The sequence below is a fragment of the Rhagoletis pomonella genome, unplaced genomic scaffold (genome assembly GCF_013731165.1).
Source record: "Rhagoletis pomonella isolate Grant_MI unplaced genomic scaffold, Rhpom_1.0 Rhpom_scaffold_00005, whole genome shotgun sequence".
Lineage (NCBI taxonomy): Eukaryota > Metazoa > Arthropoda > Insecta > Diptera > Tephritidae > Rhagoletis > Rhagoletis pomonella.
Window position 1 is genome coordinate 67620948 of NW_023458559.1, and position 16343 is coordinate 67637290.

Genomic DNA, 16343 nt, shown 5'->3' on the forward strand with positions numbered 1-16343 from the left:
TGCATTTTATATAAAAATTCCAATTCAAGTGCATTATTACTCAGCTAATTTCACTAAGTACATTAATTGCGTTTGTGTTCTTGGAACAAAAATTATTGTTGCGCTTTGTGTGGAAACTGTCGAACGAAAGTCACATGTTTTTTGATCTATGACATCACTAGTATTTTCCAAACAGCTCACCTTTACACGTTCGCGTATTTAACGAATGCTGCATATAATATGTACATAAATATAATATGTACATACGTATGTATTTATGTACTTATGTACTTAAGTAATTAAGCGTTTAAGCGCCGAGTGCATGGAAGTAACTGACTGTTAAGCGATAAGATAAGATACTTTCAGTTCAATTAGTCTCGTAAATCACTATTTGTAGATATGTGCATACATATATGCATAAATATTACATTAGACTGCATCACTCCCCATACAAAAAATATCGGTATTTTTTTCCGTTGGAATTAGAAGGAATTCTTTGTGCAGGATAAAAGATCTGCACCGGCTGCAAGGGCTTGGAAAAAGTGGCCACCTTTTAAAAAAATATATTCAAATTATATAAAAAAAGTTAAATATTACAAAATGGGTATCAATGGAAATGGTTGCCACCTGTTTAAAAATCAAACTGAATTTGAAATAAGGAAATTAAATAGGAAAGAAATGTCCCAACGGTGCCAAACGAAAGGGGCTCAGAAAGTAGCAGTTTGAAAATATTTTGAAGTGGGCTGCCATCTGCTTGAAATGTCGAATTTAGTTAAGTTATCCAAAAGTTATACGAAATGTCAAAATTTGGTTGTCAAACAAGAGACTGTTAAGAAGTCTTTAGTTTAAACATTAAGAATATTTTTGAGGTGTTGGAAGAGGGCGGCCACCTGTCTGAAAAATTATTTCCAATTACCAAATGAATTATTAAAATATGGGTATCAATCGAATGGGTTTGAAAAATCTTTATTTCTGAACTATATTTACCGGCTTTGCCACATGTTTAAAAAATAAAATTCAACTTAATGCATCTGTTAATTAAAATAAAATGTAATTAACTTTTACGCAAGTTATTTGAAATATGAAGCGAAAGGGTGTTAAAAAAAACTTGAGTTTGAACATTTAGAATGTTTGAAGACGGTTGCCACGTGTTTATAAAGTGACATTCAAATTTCCAAAAAATTAATTTACAAAATAAATAAAATATTAAAAATAAAGTGTGGATAATATGTGGATCGCATGTGGAACATGTGTTGAAGATAGCAAATTAATTTACCTTTTCTCCTTTCGTTTGCAGCCCGCTTTTCAAGGCTTTCGGCTTCATATCTCCTAGCACTACAGCAGAGCAAGGGTTGAATTGAAGAGGATAGAAAAGACGTGCGGTCGAACTTGTTGTATAGGATGTACAGCGTGGCGACGAATAACTGTTACCCCAGTTTTTTTGAAAAATTAAAGGGTCCTTTATAGATTTAGCGAAAAAAGTATTTTATTTTTAATTTTCCACAGATTTTACTTTAGTTGTATTAATTAGTTGTTAAATTTTAATCCTTATTTACATTTACCAGCAGTTTAAACTTTGAGAGAAAAGTTCATTTGGCACGCAAGTCTTTTTCAGGTGTATTTTTTCTTAGGCTTTGTATAAAAAAAATACAAAAAAAGAAAAAACTGTATAAGGCTGGTCGAATGAATGGCCGTCCTAGTTACCAATTCCGAGTCTATTCGATTTTTGAGTATGAGGCCTTATGTTGGACAAAAGGGGGAGTATAAGGGACTAAAAATGAAGAAAATTACCTTATGGTTACAGAAGATTTGGATTAAATTAACCGACGAAGGCATGCGTGCCAAATGAACTTTTCTCTCAAAGTTTACACTGCTGGCAAATATAAATAAGGGTTAAAATTTAAAAACTAATTAATACAACTGAAGTAAAATCTGTGGAAAGTTAACAATAAAATACCTTTTTCGCAAAATATATAAAGGACCCTTTTATTTCTCAAAAAAATCTGGGTAACAGTTATTCGTCGCCACGCTGTCAAATCATCAGAACATTTTGTATAAAATAATTATGGGCTTTTTGCGAGTTATAGTACTTACTACGCTGAGAGCTTCGTTCTTCTGTAACAGTGGTGAGATAGCTATAGGATCCCACTTTCCAATTAAAAGCACATACATACATACATATGTTTGTATATAGCGCGAACAATATATCAAAGTCCTGTCGCAAAGCTGTGAAGGCATGGACATGGGTATATACATACATATGTATGCGTGTACTAATGCCCCATGCTTAAACCAAAACAAACGCCAAATATAGCTGAGCAAATAAAGAAAAGGTGATTTATGTCATTTCTACGCTAGAAAAAAGATAACTATACTTTAAATTTTCAATGCCGCATGTACACGTTAGAGCCACAAATCACAGTTATAATCCAAATTATCTGTTATGAAACTTATTATTGTAGATACACATGTTTGCCTAAGTATTACTTATAAAACATACAGTAGCTTTTATTTTGGGATGCTGTGAACAAATCTAAGACTTTCATATGAAGTTAGTTTTCTCGGTTGGAATCGGTCGGACGGAGCATCAACTTTTTCATTTAATTCAAGTGGCGAAAATATTGAGTTTGATGAATTTATGTAGTTTCTTAAAAAAAAAAACAACAAATAAAAACTTGTTTTCAATCTCAACTTATTGCTGCAAATGTAAATGTGTTTAAAAGTTTTGAAAACAAATCAAAAATATTGAAAACTCAAAAAATATTAAATACCTGAATAAATTGTTTGGGAATTTGCAAATCAGCCAGCCAAAATGTTGGATGTACGTAAAATATTGCCAATTATAAAATTATGTTTAGCTTGCTCTGATGTGTCGGATTTGGCATATCGGATGGCGTGACTAAACTTAGTAAACTTGAGAAATTATAATACTAAGTCAAACGCGTAAGGTCATTAATATCAGCCAAGAATTAAAAATTATGTGTTGAGCTTATGTGGATCGTAGGCCGAACTTGTGATATTTTGTGCTTAAAGGCATTCAAGTGGCTTAAAAATTAAATGTTCACGTGAAAAAAATATAAACATATGTATGTAAAATAAGAAAATAGCTCTTACAAACACGTAATACCATATACATAAGCCAAATATTTAAAATTTGGTGTGGAACTTGTGTGGAACTTATGTGGAATGTATGTAAACCTTGTGACAATTTATCCTTTCAAGCACTAAAGCGCCCTTAAACAGAGTGTTAACGTTATAAAATACATATGTCGAATATAGAGGCCCTGAAAATTATGCCACATATAAAAAAATTTGTAACAGAGCGTAAAGCGCATTCAAATATGATGTCATTCATTGAAATAAATGCGTGGAATTTAGTGGATTTTATGTGGAACATGTTTTTTTCTTCAGTTTGCGTGCATTTCTATATCAATGTTATTACTATAATTAATTATTTTTTTTTTTACATTATGAAAAATGAATATTAGAATTTAATTCAACGAAAAATTGATTTATTATAAACCAGTTATGTATAATCAATTGCCTTGCAATTCCTTTCTACAATTTGCGTCAAATGATAACTTTTTCGAAGATTTCTATGACGCACTTCCATTTCATTTATAGGTACTTTAATAAACATATTTTTATACTCTTGTTTTGTTATCACTACAAGCAGCTGTAAGATTTATCGATCCCATAGTGTGCTCGTATCAATTAGTTATGTTCTTGCATGTGAATGACTATACAAATGAATCTGTTGATAAATGAATTTTCCTACATTTGTGTATATCAGGGTGGTCCAAAATGCACGTGAAAAATTAAAGTCGGAATTTGTATGCTATCACCCCCTAGGATTGTTCTATACCAAAAAAATATACCCCTATTTTTTATTTTGAAATCAAAAAATATTTAGAGGTCACTCAAAGCGCCCAAAGTTTTCCATGTACTATTTTATATGGGGGGAAAACAAGTTTTCGTAGAAATGGTATAGAATTCTTAAAAATAAATATTTTTCTATCGGAAATTTCTGTTTATCTGCAGGAAACTCCCAATAATAATTCCCAATTGTTTATTTAACCATTTTTTCATCGCAACCATAAAAATAAGGGCATACTTTTTTCGATATAGAACAATCCTAGGGGGTGAGAGCATTACAATTCCGACTTTACTATTTTTGGACCACCCTAGTGTATATTCATACCTAGTATGTATGTATTGGATGATGTAACATTTTGATTACATTGCCGATTAACATACTTTTTATCAATTACTAAGACCCAGACAGTGTATGGGTACAAATTTTTGCTTACATTTTATTCTCGCAAAATACTTATCAGTGCTTTTAAGTATTGTCTAAAGTGCATTTTACGTAGGTAGTGTGGCAATGTGTCTGACGCGTGTTCCCAGCAGCACTTGGGTTAATATACTGTAGAAACTTGCATAATTATACACTTGTTAATGCATGCCCGATAATGCATACATATGTACATACATACATACCGTCTTACAGTGGGGTAATTGATGTCGATATGGCGCCTTAATTCAAAAAATGAATTTCAAAATACAAATGAAAGTAGATACAATTCTACATCACTTGTAATCAAATATTTGCTCAAAAATTTACCGTTTTCTTGCAAAATACTTTTAAAGTCGTCACTTTTTCCTTTAAGTATGCGCAAAGTGAAAAACGTGATTTAATATTTCAAATTTCCAAGCTATATCTTAGTTTTCTTTAAAGATATATCAAAAAAGGCAATGTAATCTTCTTGTTCAGGTATTTAGGCAATACAAGGTGACTTTAGTTTTCTTTTACTATGGTTCTAAGAATTTTATTTTATTTTTTATCGTAAGCATAAAAATAAGGGGTTTTAGGCTATATACATACGTAGACATATAGTTGAGAAGTAGGTGGGATCAAGCAGCCTTATAGCGATGATGAAGATGTTGATAGTGATTACAATGACGCAAGCGAATATCATGATTATTTTTATTAAGGGTTATACATATATTCTAAAGTACTTTCTAGGCTTAACAAAAACATGCAGATAAATGTTGAAGAAAAAATTTTTACAATTCATATTCATTGTCATATAAAAGATTGGATTGTCATATATAAGGATGGATTTTAACAAATTATCATTAATAATAACAAGTAAGAAAGTCTAAGTTCGGGCGGAGCCGAACATTAAATACCCGGCGCAAGTATTAAATATATGTTTTCCACCTTTCCGAAAGCTACCGCTAGATGGTAAGCCGGGGTGTATCAATTTTGAGTAAATTAGCGTCCTTCAATTTCGAAATATTGAAGTTTCAAGCATTTCTGAAATTTACCGTTATATGAGAAGCGGCCATTATTTCAATAATTTTCAACGATTTGCTTATATGTGGCAAGCACAATAACCACACCGAGTTTGGTACAAATCGGTAGAACGGTTACCGATATACATAAATGTGATCATAAGTGGGCGGTGCCACGCCCATTTTCCAAAATTTTATCATAAGCGTATTTCCTGATAGAGAATTGTTGCAACCGTCAATTTTGAATAAATTAGCTTTAATATTTACTGATTTATCGAGGATTTCGTATTTCCCGAAATTACCGTTATATGGGATGTGGGCGTGGTTATTGTCCGATTTTAAAAATTTTCGGCCATTTGGTATGCTGTAGCAATACTAACAACTGTACCAAGTTTGGAAGAAATTGGTGCAGCGGTTTCCAAAATATACACATGTAACTATAAATGGGCGTTGCTACGCCCATTTTTCAAAAATTTTTAATATTCTTATTTCTCGTCTAAAAATTATTGTAAATATCAATTTTGAGTGAATTATCTTCGGTAGTTACTAAAATATCGCAGTTTTCGTATTTCTGAAAATTACCGTTATATGGGAGGTAGGCGTGGTTATTGTCCGATTTCGCCCATTTTCAATACCATCCGTCCCACGCGCAATAGAAGTGCATGTACGAAGTTTCGTTAAGATATCTCAATTTTTACTCGAGTTACTGTGTGCACAGACGGACGGACGGACAGACAGTCACCGCCTAATCGATTTCTCTTTTCATTCTGATCATTTATGTATACATTTGTCTATATCTATCTCGATTCGTTTTGCCTGTTACAAACAACCGTTATGTGAACAAAGTTATAATACCCTTGTGCACAAGTGCGCTCGGGTATAAAAATTATTTATGGGAGTAACAACTAAATTTTAACTTTTCTCGCTATTTGGCAACGCCATAAAACCTACATAAACAAAATCCACACTAAATTATTTTCGGATTTGTCCTTTCTTTACTTTGTTTGGTGCAAGATATACATATACATCAAAATATTTTAAATTAAATGTACATACGTGAATTGATCTCCACTTTCTAGGTCGATTACCCCACTGTGCGTCGCCTGAGTAAAAGATTGTCGTAAGCGCAATATTGACGATTTTTAGTTCTAGATGCAGTTATATATTTTGAGATAAGGTCTTTCGATTGGTGTTATCAGTTTTTAGATGTCTCCTTTAGTTTCCGAGATATTTACTAAAAAAAATTCGAAAATTTAGTAAAAATTTAGCTAGTGGTGCAGTCATATTAAACTAATAAATATCTTAAAAATGGCGTTCTCCATTTTTGGATATCTCCTTTAGTTTCCGAGATATTGAGTAAAAAGTGTCGTTAATTTAGTAGAAATTTTGATCACATTTTGTCGTATTTCGTACAAAGTGGCTGTTAAATTGTGGACAAATGACGCTTACGACAAAATTTTACTAAAGAAAATCCTTCATAAACTCAAAACTAATTAACAATAAACATTAAAAATTAAATAATTTAATAAGTTTGTAAACTAGTAACATTTTCAGAGACTTTAGAGAAAATCTATCTTCGCGTTTATGAGAAATTGCATTCCAAACTTCAATCGCGATTTCCCACAACCTGCCGAAATTAACATACGACAATCTTTTACCCAGACGACGATATGTACATAATTATTTTATCTTTCGCTTTGGCTTATGCTACTAGCAAACACATTTATATCGAGGGTTTATATTCAATACCCTCTATCTGCAAAGTTTACAAAAATTAGATTCTGATATAAAAATCCACCAAAGACTTAACTGTCATCGGTGATATTAATATTGACATTGTATAACGCTTGACAGAATAATTTACTATTAAATTGCAAAGTCAGAATTAACACTACTGACCAGATGGGTTCTAACATCACAAAGTAGTTTTTGTTAAAAATGCAGATAGAGGGCATTGAATATAAGCCCTTGATATACACCTAATTTTCATATCATTGCGTATACATAAATATAAAGTTTTTTTTTTATATTTAGTTAACGTCGTTGTATATACATACATATTAATATGTATGTATTAGGTGGTACCGATTTCGGTTAGAACCAAAAAAAAATATGAAATAACACTAACAAATGTTTATATTTTTACAAATTATTATTTTTAAACATTTTACTATAAGCACGCGCTTTAGCACGTTAGTTTTATGGTTCTTATTTAATTTTTTTTTTGTTTTTGTAACTTGAACACTCCCTCATTGTTAAAGCTTCCTAAATAAACTATAACTAAATTTTTAGTTTTCTTTATGCAACTTTACCTAACAACAAAACATGTATGTATATACATAGCTTGTTGGAGTTTTCTTCACAGTGCGTTCACTAATCGCCGCAGCTCAAAAGTTTTTTGTTTTCAAATAACCACCCCCTCCCCCCCTTAAACCTACCTCACGCCACCCGACAAGCGTTGGCATATTCCACTGCATCGTGTAGTGTTGGAAAAATTTCGAATGGCCCTTCACCTAACGCCATACTATGTACTAGGGTATCGTAGACACGATCTGCCGGACTGGCTATGTACATGCGTACACCCAACACTTTCAGCTCTTTCATTATATCTGTTATCGCTTTACAACCAGCCACATCCACATGTCCCAACATAGAGAAATCCAGCACAATAAATCGAAAACTATTCAATGGTCCCGCTTCACTATTCTCAGTGGTGGTTGTGCCATTCGCTTTCACAGCATTTTTATTACGTTGCAGCTTCTGCGTATCCATGCCAATGGCATTGTAAAGCGAATGCCGGAAGTACATATTGCTGGCAAAATTTAGTGAACCAACATAACGGAAGATTTTCGTTTCAGGCACCTCGGCTGCATTGCGATGATGATTGAGATCGACATAGACGGCTGCTGCTTCGGGTATTACGCCCAACAGGCAACAGTAGGGTTTGAGTCCTTTGATGTAGAGCGCCAACAATGAGATGACAACGCCGATAAGGAGGCTGTGAAGATAATGAGAGAAATTTTAGTGAATTTATGTTTATGTATGTATATGTGTATGTATAGGGTATACTCAGAAAGCAGGAAATACTGGGGAGCCATTGGGGGCACTAGACTGGTTAAAAAAAAATACCACCGTTTTCAAAATCCCTTATGAAATATTTTCGGGGCAGGTAAAAACAAGCCTCTCAAAAGAGCGCAGCCCTTTCTGTTAAGATTTAGAGGTCGCTCATCGCGTGTTTCTATTTTTTATATACATACATAAATAGCACAAAAAACAAATTTTTGATTTTGAAATTTTTAACTGGGTTTCAGTCAACGTATCGGAATGAGCGATATATATTTTTTGAAGGGAATTGAAAGATATAAAAAAGTATTTCAAGATTTTTCCATAAATTAGAACTTATAGATAAAAAAATTTACGTTTTATTTCAATTTCATTGTCTAAATTCTATACTCAAAATTTTTTATTTTCTTAAAAAAAATGTTTTATATTCCACAAAACTGCATGCTCAAAATCTCTAATAAATTTAATGAAAAGGCTGACAATTTTTATGAAACTTTGTTGAATTAATTTTAAATATTGCACTTAGTATCAAGTTTCTCAAATCTCATGACATTTTTTAATATTGAACTCTCCGATACTCACCCATAGTCAATGTCAATCAACACCACCGACACAAAGGTCGCAATCCATGTAAGAAGCTCCAATTTACCCTGTTTGGAGTAGTTTTTCAGCTCTTTTGCTTGCATAAACATCGGTTTTAAGGCAACAATAATCACGCCAGCCAGCACGCACTAAAACAGACAATGAAACAAAAATTATTTTCCTACATATTTTACTAATAACTCACCCGCGGCAGTGTGCTAAAGAATGGACCCATCCACAGCAATGTCATTATAATCAATATCGCAGATACGAGTGACGCCAGCTGCGTCACACCACCTGTCTGTTCTTGTATCACAGAACGCGAGAGCGAGCATGCCAATGGATAGCAGGAGAAACAACTTGATATACAATTGGCCATGCCCAAAGCGAAGAGCTCCTGATTGGCACGCACCTCATATGAATGTTTCTTCGCGAATGTCAATCCCATGGACATAACCACCGAGAAACTAACAATTGCAATCGCTATTGAATCCACCGCTACCATAGGTATTAAATCCAAGCGCGGCAGTTCGGGCATTGGTAAACCCTTTGGGATATCACCGACTAATGTCACACCATAATTGCCATGCACATCGAGTAGGCGTGACACCAAAGTGCCACCAATGACTGAAATTAGTTCGCCGGGGAAGGGGAAGCGACAACGCTTGCGTAGACAAGGTTTGAGGAACTCATTGCAGATCGTCATAAAGATTATAATGCATATGCAAATAGAAAGCGCTATAATATTCGTTTTTGGTATGGATTTGAAGAGATCGAAGACGGTGTAGACAATTTTGAAGGCACCCTTGTAGCGTTGTATGTGCACGCCGAGCACATCCTTTAGTTGACTGACAATGACATGCACAGCAGCGCCGGTGGTGAAGCCATTAACCAGTGGATCACTAAGCAGCGCAGCCAATGTGCCGAGGCGAAAGAAGCCCATGCCAAGCTGTGTGAAAGAGAGGGATAAATTGAAGTTAACTATAGTAGAAGTGAGATGATATGGCCAAATATTTATAAACAGATTTTGTGTAAAAATGGAACCGATGGAAACTATTAATTTACAATTTGAACCAATTTACAACCAAAACAAAACATTTTCTTTACTTAAAGCAGATTTAAATTACTTTCCACTTGTGTTTCGTTGAGCTACTTTACGCGCTTTTCATCGCTTTCAAAAGTACTAGTGTGAGTTATTTGCTAAAGCAACAGTAAATTTATAAATACATTCCACACTTGTATCTATTTATCTTAACCACTTAAGTTACCTCCTTATGTATCCTATTCACATATATAGAAACTATTTTGTGGAACGTAATTTACTGAGCGCCAAAAATATTTCAACTTGCAGCTTAAAAGCACAAATTTCCTCCCACTTTTTCCATATATACATACATATTTATGTATATAAAATTATAGTTCAACTTTTTAAACAGATCTAATATTCTTAAGAGTCTCAAAAGTTGCCTTAAATACATACTATCCACTATTCACTTACATGCAAAAGTCCTGTACAAAACGCCAACGCTGTTGCCACCTCTATTGGTGTTATTATCTCCGCTACCTTTACAACTTCCGTCGCCTCCGCCGCTGTGCCATTCCGCACCATTGCTGGTGCCAATATCACATGGTCCTCCGTTGCGTATGTTTGCACCACTTTCAAAGTCATCATAGATATCACCGCAAAAGTTCCAATCGATATGTGTCTCGAGGTACCCAATATCATGTACACTAGTACCGGGAATATGGCTAACGCCAACCCGCAACCAGGTGTCACACCAGCAAGTATACCATAGGCCATGCCATGTGGTATATTCATAATGGCCACTGTGACGCCAGCTACAAGATCGCCCATCATGTCACGACGCAATGAGTAACGCGGCAGCCATTGCACGATTGGCACTATGCCAGCGAACAGCGAGAGAAAGGACCAATTCTCCCATGAACGGCGCATACCCGATGGGATACTTTTGTCGCGTGCGCCATAACCGGTCTGCTTGATGACCACCTCGTGGGATAATACATCGCGATGAACATCATATTTTGGTTGTACTTTTGGCTTTTCCGTGAGGTAGGCCTGTGTCAGAGGTTTAGTTCTAAAGAAGATATCGATGAGGTGAGAGAGAGAGAGAGGAATAGAGTGAGTGGGTTTTGGTAAGGTGAATGTATTTTTTATTAATTTCTTTTTTTTTTTGCTCTATAACTTACTCATTATCACCATTCTGTTGTGCCATCATACCGTTTAATACGCTCGCATCCACAACCACATCGGTGTATTGATGATGTTGCAGTCGTTGTTTATACTGATTGTGACGTAAGCTCGTGCGTGGTGTGATCGATGATAGTGGTGGCGTACGCAAACGCTTTGGACGTTTTGGCTTTGTGCCAGTTGACTTTGAAACTTTTACTACCGTTGGTAATTCGAGTGTTTCCACAGACACTGAACGCTTTACGTTATAGCTGCCAGAGCTCAATGACGTAACAGACGAAGTACCTGCTCCGCCGCCGATGCCACCATAAATGCTACCAGCTACAACTCTTTCCCTTTCAGATTGCAATGTATGTGGTCTGGTTGCGTTGCCGTGTGGATCGCGTCTGCGTTTGAAGCGTTCGAGTGCAAATTTGCGAACGTTTTTAAAATTAATCGGCTTCTAATGGATGATAAGATGGAATAAGAAGAAACAATGAACATTAATTCAGATTAAGCTGGAGTTGTGCTTGTGTGTTGTCTTTGTGGGAGTAAGATTAAAGCGGTTTATTATGTATGTACGTATGTATGTATGCATACGAGTATAAATTATTGTATATATTAAAATAAGTATGTCGGCACATAGCAAACTAATCAGATATGTGTTTACAGCTGATAATAATATAATAATAAATGTCTAGAAGACGTGAGTTCAAATATTTTGATTAATTGGCAGGTGAAGGGATCGTAAAAATTTATGGTCACTTGCTATCTTTATAATGTACATACATATGTCTATACATTTAGTTCGACAGGGGATTAGTGTGACGAGGACAGAGATAAGATATTTAACTTTGTGGAGGCTGTTATTAGTAATTTTTTTTTTCCAAGTCCCCGAAACTGTTGAGGGAACTAAATAATAAAATCCTATAAAATGTGTTGTAGAGAAGGCAGTTATGACTTTTGGCCTATAGCTGAGATAAAAGCATAGTCTAATTAAAAATAAAAAAATATCATACTACAAAACATGTATGTAAATACGGAGCTCCTCGAATGCAAGACGAAACTTTAAAATGATGATACAATCCACACAGACAGATAATCCATACAGATTTTTAAATTAAAAAAATGATTGAACCTTTCGCAACTGTAAAAACGCTTTCGGCTCAAAATACTAAAAAATACGTTACGCAAAATTTTTCTACAAATTAACCTACATACGAATATACATATCTTCTTTCGGTTATTGATCTAAGTGACTTTTCCCATAAATACTGGCCATTTTTTGCAAATTTGCATTGCAATCCACAAATATTTCGCATAAAAAGCTTACCATAAAATGTAAGACATCTTTAAAACCAAATTCATTATTTCTTATATTTTAAGACCTCCGCCAAAATATTTCGGAAAAATATTAAAATTTATGCGAGCTGGACCGATTTGAAAATAACTACTTCCAAAAATCGAGTTTTTGTAAATAAAAAATATTTTTAAAAAAATCCAGGGACCGTAAAGGTTATGATTTTTATAAAAAAAAATAATAATTTAACTGTTCAAATTGGATTTCTATTTTCCCGATCACATTTAACAGTTATTTTAATATCTTTTTTGATTGAGAATAATCGTTTTTTTCTGGATTTTTTAGTGTTATTTTCGATCAATTATAACTGTTATTTTAAGATTTAATTTTTTTTATAATAAAAGGTCATAAAAACGTAGTACCGAAAAAAAAATCAAAACTTAACAATTATTCTTGATCATAAAATAAAAAAAAACGATTTCACAATGATTTAAACAATGAGACAATTTAAGATTTTAAACTTAAGAAGTCGGCATAAAAAAATTAATTTTGTTCAACAATTTTATTGAGTTTATGCCTTTCTTAAATGAAAAACAATAATAATTTACAAAGATAGAAGTTATGGCTGCTATTTCGGACTTCACCACATCTCCTCATCAAACTTTTGCATCGAGTTCACTGAGATTTGAATTCGCAACTTCGACGTTCAAAGCCAGTGGTCTTATCCACTGAGTTAAGTTTGCCAAGTAATATTTATCATTATAAAAAAACGGCCTAAAGCGCAATAAAATTGTTTAATATAATTGTTATAAGACAATAAATAACAAAAAAAACTAATTTTATTTTGGAGATGCTTTTAAATCGTCGTGTGTTGTAAAATATTATAAATTTTACGGTTTCGATGAAAAACCCGCACCTTTTTTGGTGAGCCACACTAATGTATTACAATCCACAGATTTGTAATTCAGCGATAGGCGTTAAAATTAAAAATAAGGCAAAATTTAGGAGTTCCATTTTTATTGATTTTATAAAATGCATGCTACGCCAGAACCGATATTATAAATAAAACAGTTGCAGGCCTCTATATTTTTATTTGTTTTGCTAAATTATGATATGCAATAAAACTCACAAATTTCTAGAGTATTATTCTCGTTATTCTCGAGTTTTTGATATTTTTTTTGATTATAACACTATTGCAGTAACAAAGATACGATGTATTCCATGGCATTAAAAATACGATCCACACTTTTTTAAGAACAATCCTTATCTAATACTATTATATGTACTGGAATTTAAATTGAGAACACTTTTACTTACTATATATGTATCTATGTACATATGTGCAAATGAGATTAGTACCAAATTAAATCGAATAACGAGTCATCGTTAGTTCATGGAGACTCGCCAAATCAGTTGTATTCCACTAGAATCTTATTTTACAATTCACAACTACTTACAACCGCAATAAATTCGAATTACAAGAACGTGCTGCCATTAATAAATAACTATAATTTGTGTTCTAAAAAGACCGTTTATTCACCTATTGTAAATATTTTATTCCTTTTAAATATTTATTGCATATCAAAATTATTTTAATACTTTCAACAGTAAAAAAAAAACAAAATCGTTCTATGTAGTTAGTTACGAATATTAAGTATCACACTTATTGCCAACTTTTCTTATGTACGCACCAACTTGAGAAATTATCGACTGCTTGTTGAAGATACCTTAGCATGGCCTTTTAAAGCTGTACAAAGCAAACCAGCGACTCCTCCTACTACGCAAAAATGTTTTGCTTTCGATTTTTTGTTAACTTTACCAATCAACTAGAATATATTTTAAACTTTCATAACAACATCTGCATTGTTACTATATATGTATGGATGTGGATATGTGTGTGTGTGTGCCTATTTCGCCGTTATCACTGCTAAAAAATCTTCAAACGGGCACATAACGCATACGCCGTGTTGTACTTTGCCGCACCAACGCCGCTAACGAATCATGGGTCAGCACCGAAGTAGCCGACGATATTGAATGTGAAATTGGTGAGACAACACCACGGTTTTAAGTGAAAACTTTACTAAAAAACTCGAAGCTTATCAACAGAATGAGTTTAAGTGAGTTTAAAGTGAGCAAAATGCAACCAATAAAAGCAGTGTTGCCATTTTGGAACTTTTGGAGCTAGATTAAGCTTTTTATTTTTCTATTTATCTCCGAAAATTGGGTTTTAGCTCCAAGCTCTTTTTTTAGCTCTTTTCAAATTTATCTAGCACCTTTTTAGCTCCGGAAAGTTTTAATTGTATTTGGTAAATATAAGCCAAAACTAAAGCGTTGATAATATGGAAAATTTCGAAAAATCTACCATAAACTTTTGGATCTAGGTTAAAGAATTCAAAAATTAATAAGAAGAAAATCCTTTTTCTGATAGCGCGGATTTTGTTTTACCTTACTAATTTTACCTTTAAGGAGAGCTGGAAGTAAAACTTTCCAGAAAAATTTTGCGAAAAAATTATTAAATTCAAATATCTGAAATTACAGACTTTAACAGTTTGTAAATTATTTTAGTTCACTGTTATAAGTGTCATAACATCGAATTCGAAATATATATTCAGCACTTAAACTTATAAAATTCGTTGTTTTTATTCGAATTGCCGAAAACGCAAAAGCAACCTTACGTCAATAAATGCTCAACCATAAAAAAAATATGTAGCCTTCATTTTAGCTACTATTAGTATTGTCTAGCTCCTTTTAGCTCTTTTTTCGGCCGTTTTAGCTCCAAACGAAATTTTTCTCTGGCAACGCTGAATAAAAGTCGGAAAGATTGAGTGGCGTACTGCATACATACATACTCGTATACTGAGTACGCACTAGAATTGAGTAAGAACTAAAATACATATTACTCAGTTGATTGGTGCTTAACTCGTTGCTGATAACTTGTTGTTTTATTTTTGTTTTGCAAATTTTCAAGTGTTTTTTTTTTAGATGAAGTTGCATTTCTTTTATTATTTTTGTCGCTTTTGCTATTTCGACATTATCGGTTAGATTTAGTTATGTAGATATGGATAGTAGAAGTGAAATGTGCTTGCATATGAAGAAATTCGATGATTTTTTTTAGCTTTACAGAGGTTTCAAGCAATTTCCCCTATTTTTGAGACTAGTAGTAAAAAAAAAAATTTTTTTAGCAATTTTATTAGCTGATTCTACAAGTACGATAGCCTTTTTGTATGTTCTTCGCAACAAGCCATTTGTGTGTAAATTCAATGTGTGTAATAATTTTCATACCCACAGCTCAGGATTGTCCAAAGTTTTCTCCATGCTCCACGATATTACTGATACGCATACATAAGCACATAAGATAAAGAATGTATTTTGAATATTTTGGTTATGTTGTACATTTTAACTACTTAAGGATAAGTGAAAATAAATTCAATTCACTCAAAAATTTTCAAAAAGTGATTTGATTGATTTCTTATATCCAATATAGACCAGGTGACATACGGTGACCATATTTTGTAGGTAAAAATAAAGTATGCATTTTCACTATATGTCGACGGCTGAGTGGAAGATTGACCTATCGCGGCAGCCAGAACATTTTTCAAGGACGCCCTATTTTAGAAGAATTTTGTTGAACAACGCCCCAACTCAGGAAATGGTCGAAGAACGCCCTATCTCAATGTAAATTCCATATATTGGCTGCTGAGATAGGGCATTTCTTAATCAATTTTCCAATAAATCCACTACAACCGTATATATGTACATAACTTTTCGATGGGCCTGCAAGTTTCTGAGAAATTAGTTAATCAATTCAGACTTTTGATATTTAAAATTAAAACATTCAAACTTTAGCAGGGAAAAACTAAAAAAAAATAACAGATTTTGCGTAAATTTTTTTGTTTGTGTTACACATATGCAGGGAACGGATTTGTAGGACCT

General features: G+C 33.3%; 1 protein-coding gene across 1 annotated transcript; it reads right to left on the bottom strand.

Moving 5' to 3' along the window:
• Positions 1–7487: 7487 nt before the first annotated feature.
• Positions 7488–11576, bottom strand: LOC118739950 (prestin; the record flags this gene model as incomplete). Its single annotated transcript, XM_036471449.1, is given in 5 exon segments — positions 7488–8275; positions 8923–9071; positions 9128–9871; positions 10421–11018; positions 11131–11576. Coding segments are annotated over 5 exon segments (2496 nt in total), but the record flags the coding sequence as incomplete, so codon positions are not given.
• Between the last annotated feature and the right edge of the window lie 4767 nt (positions 11577–16343).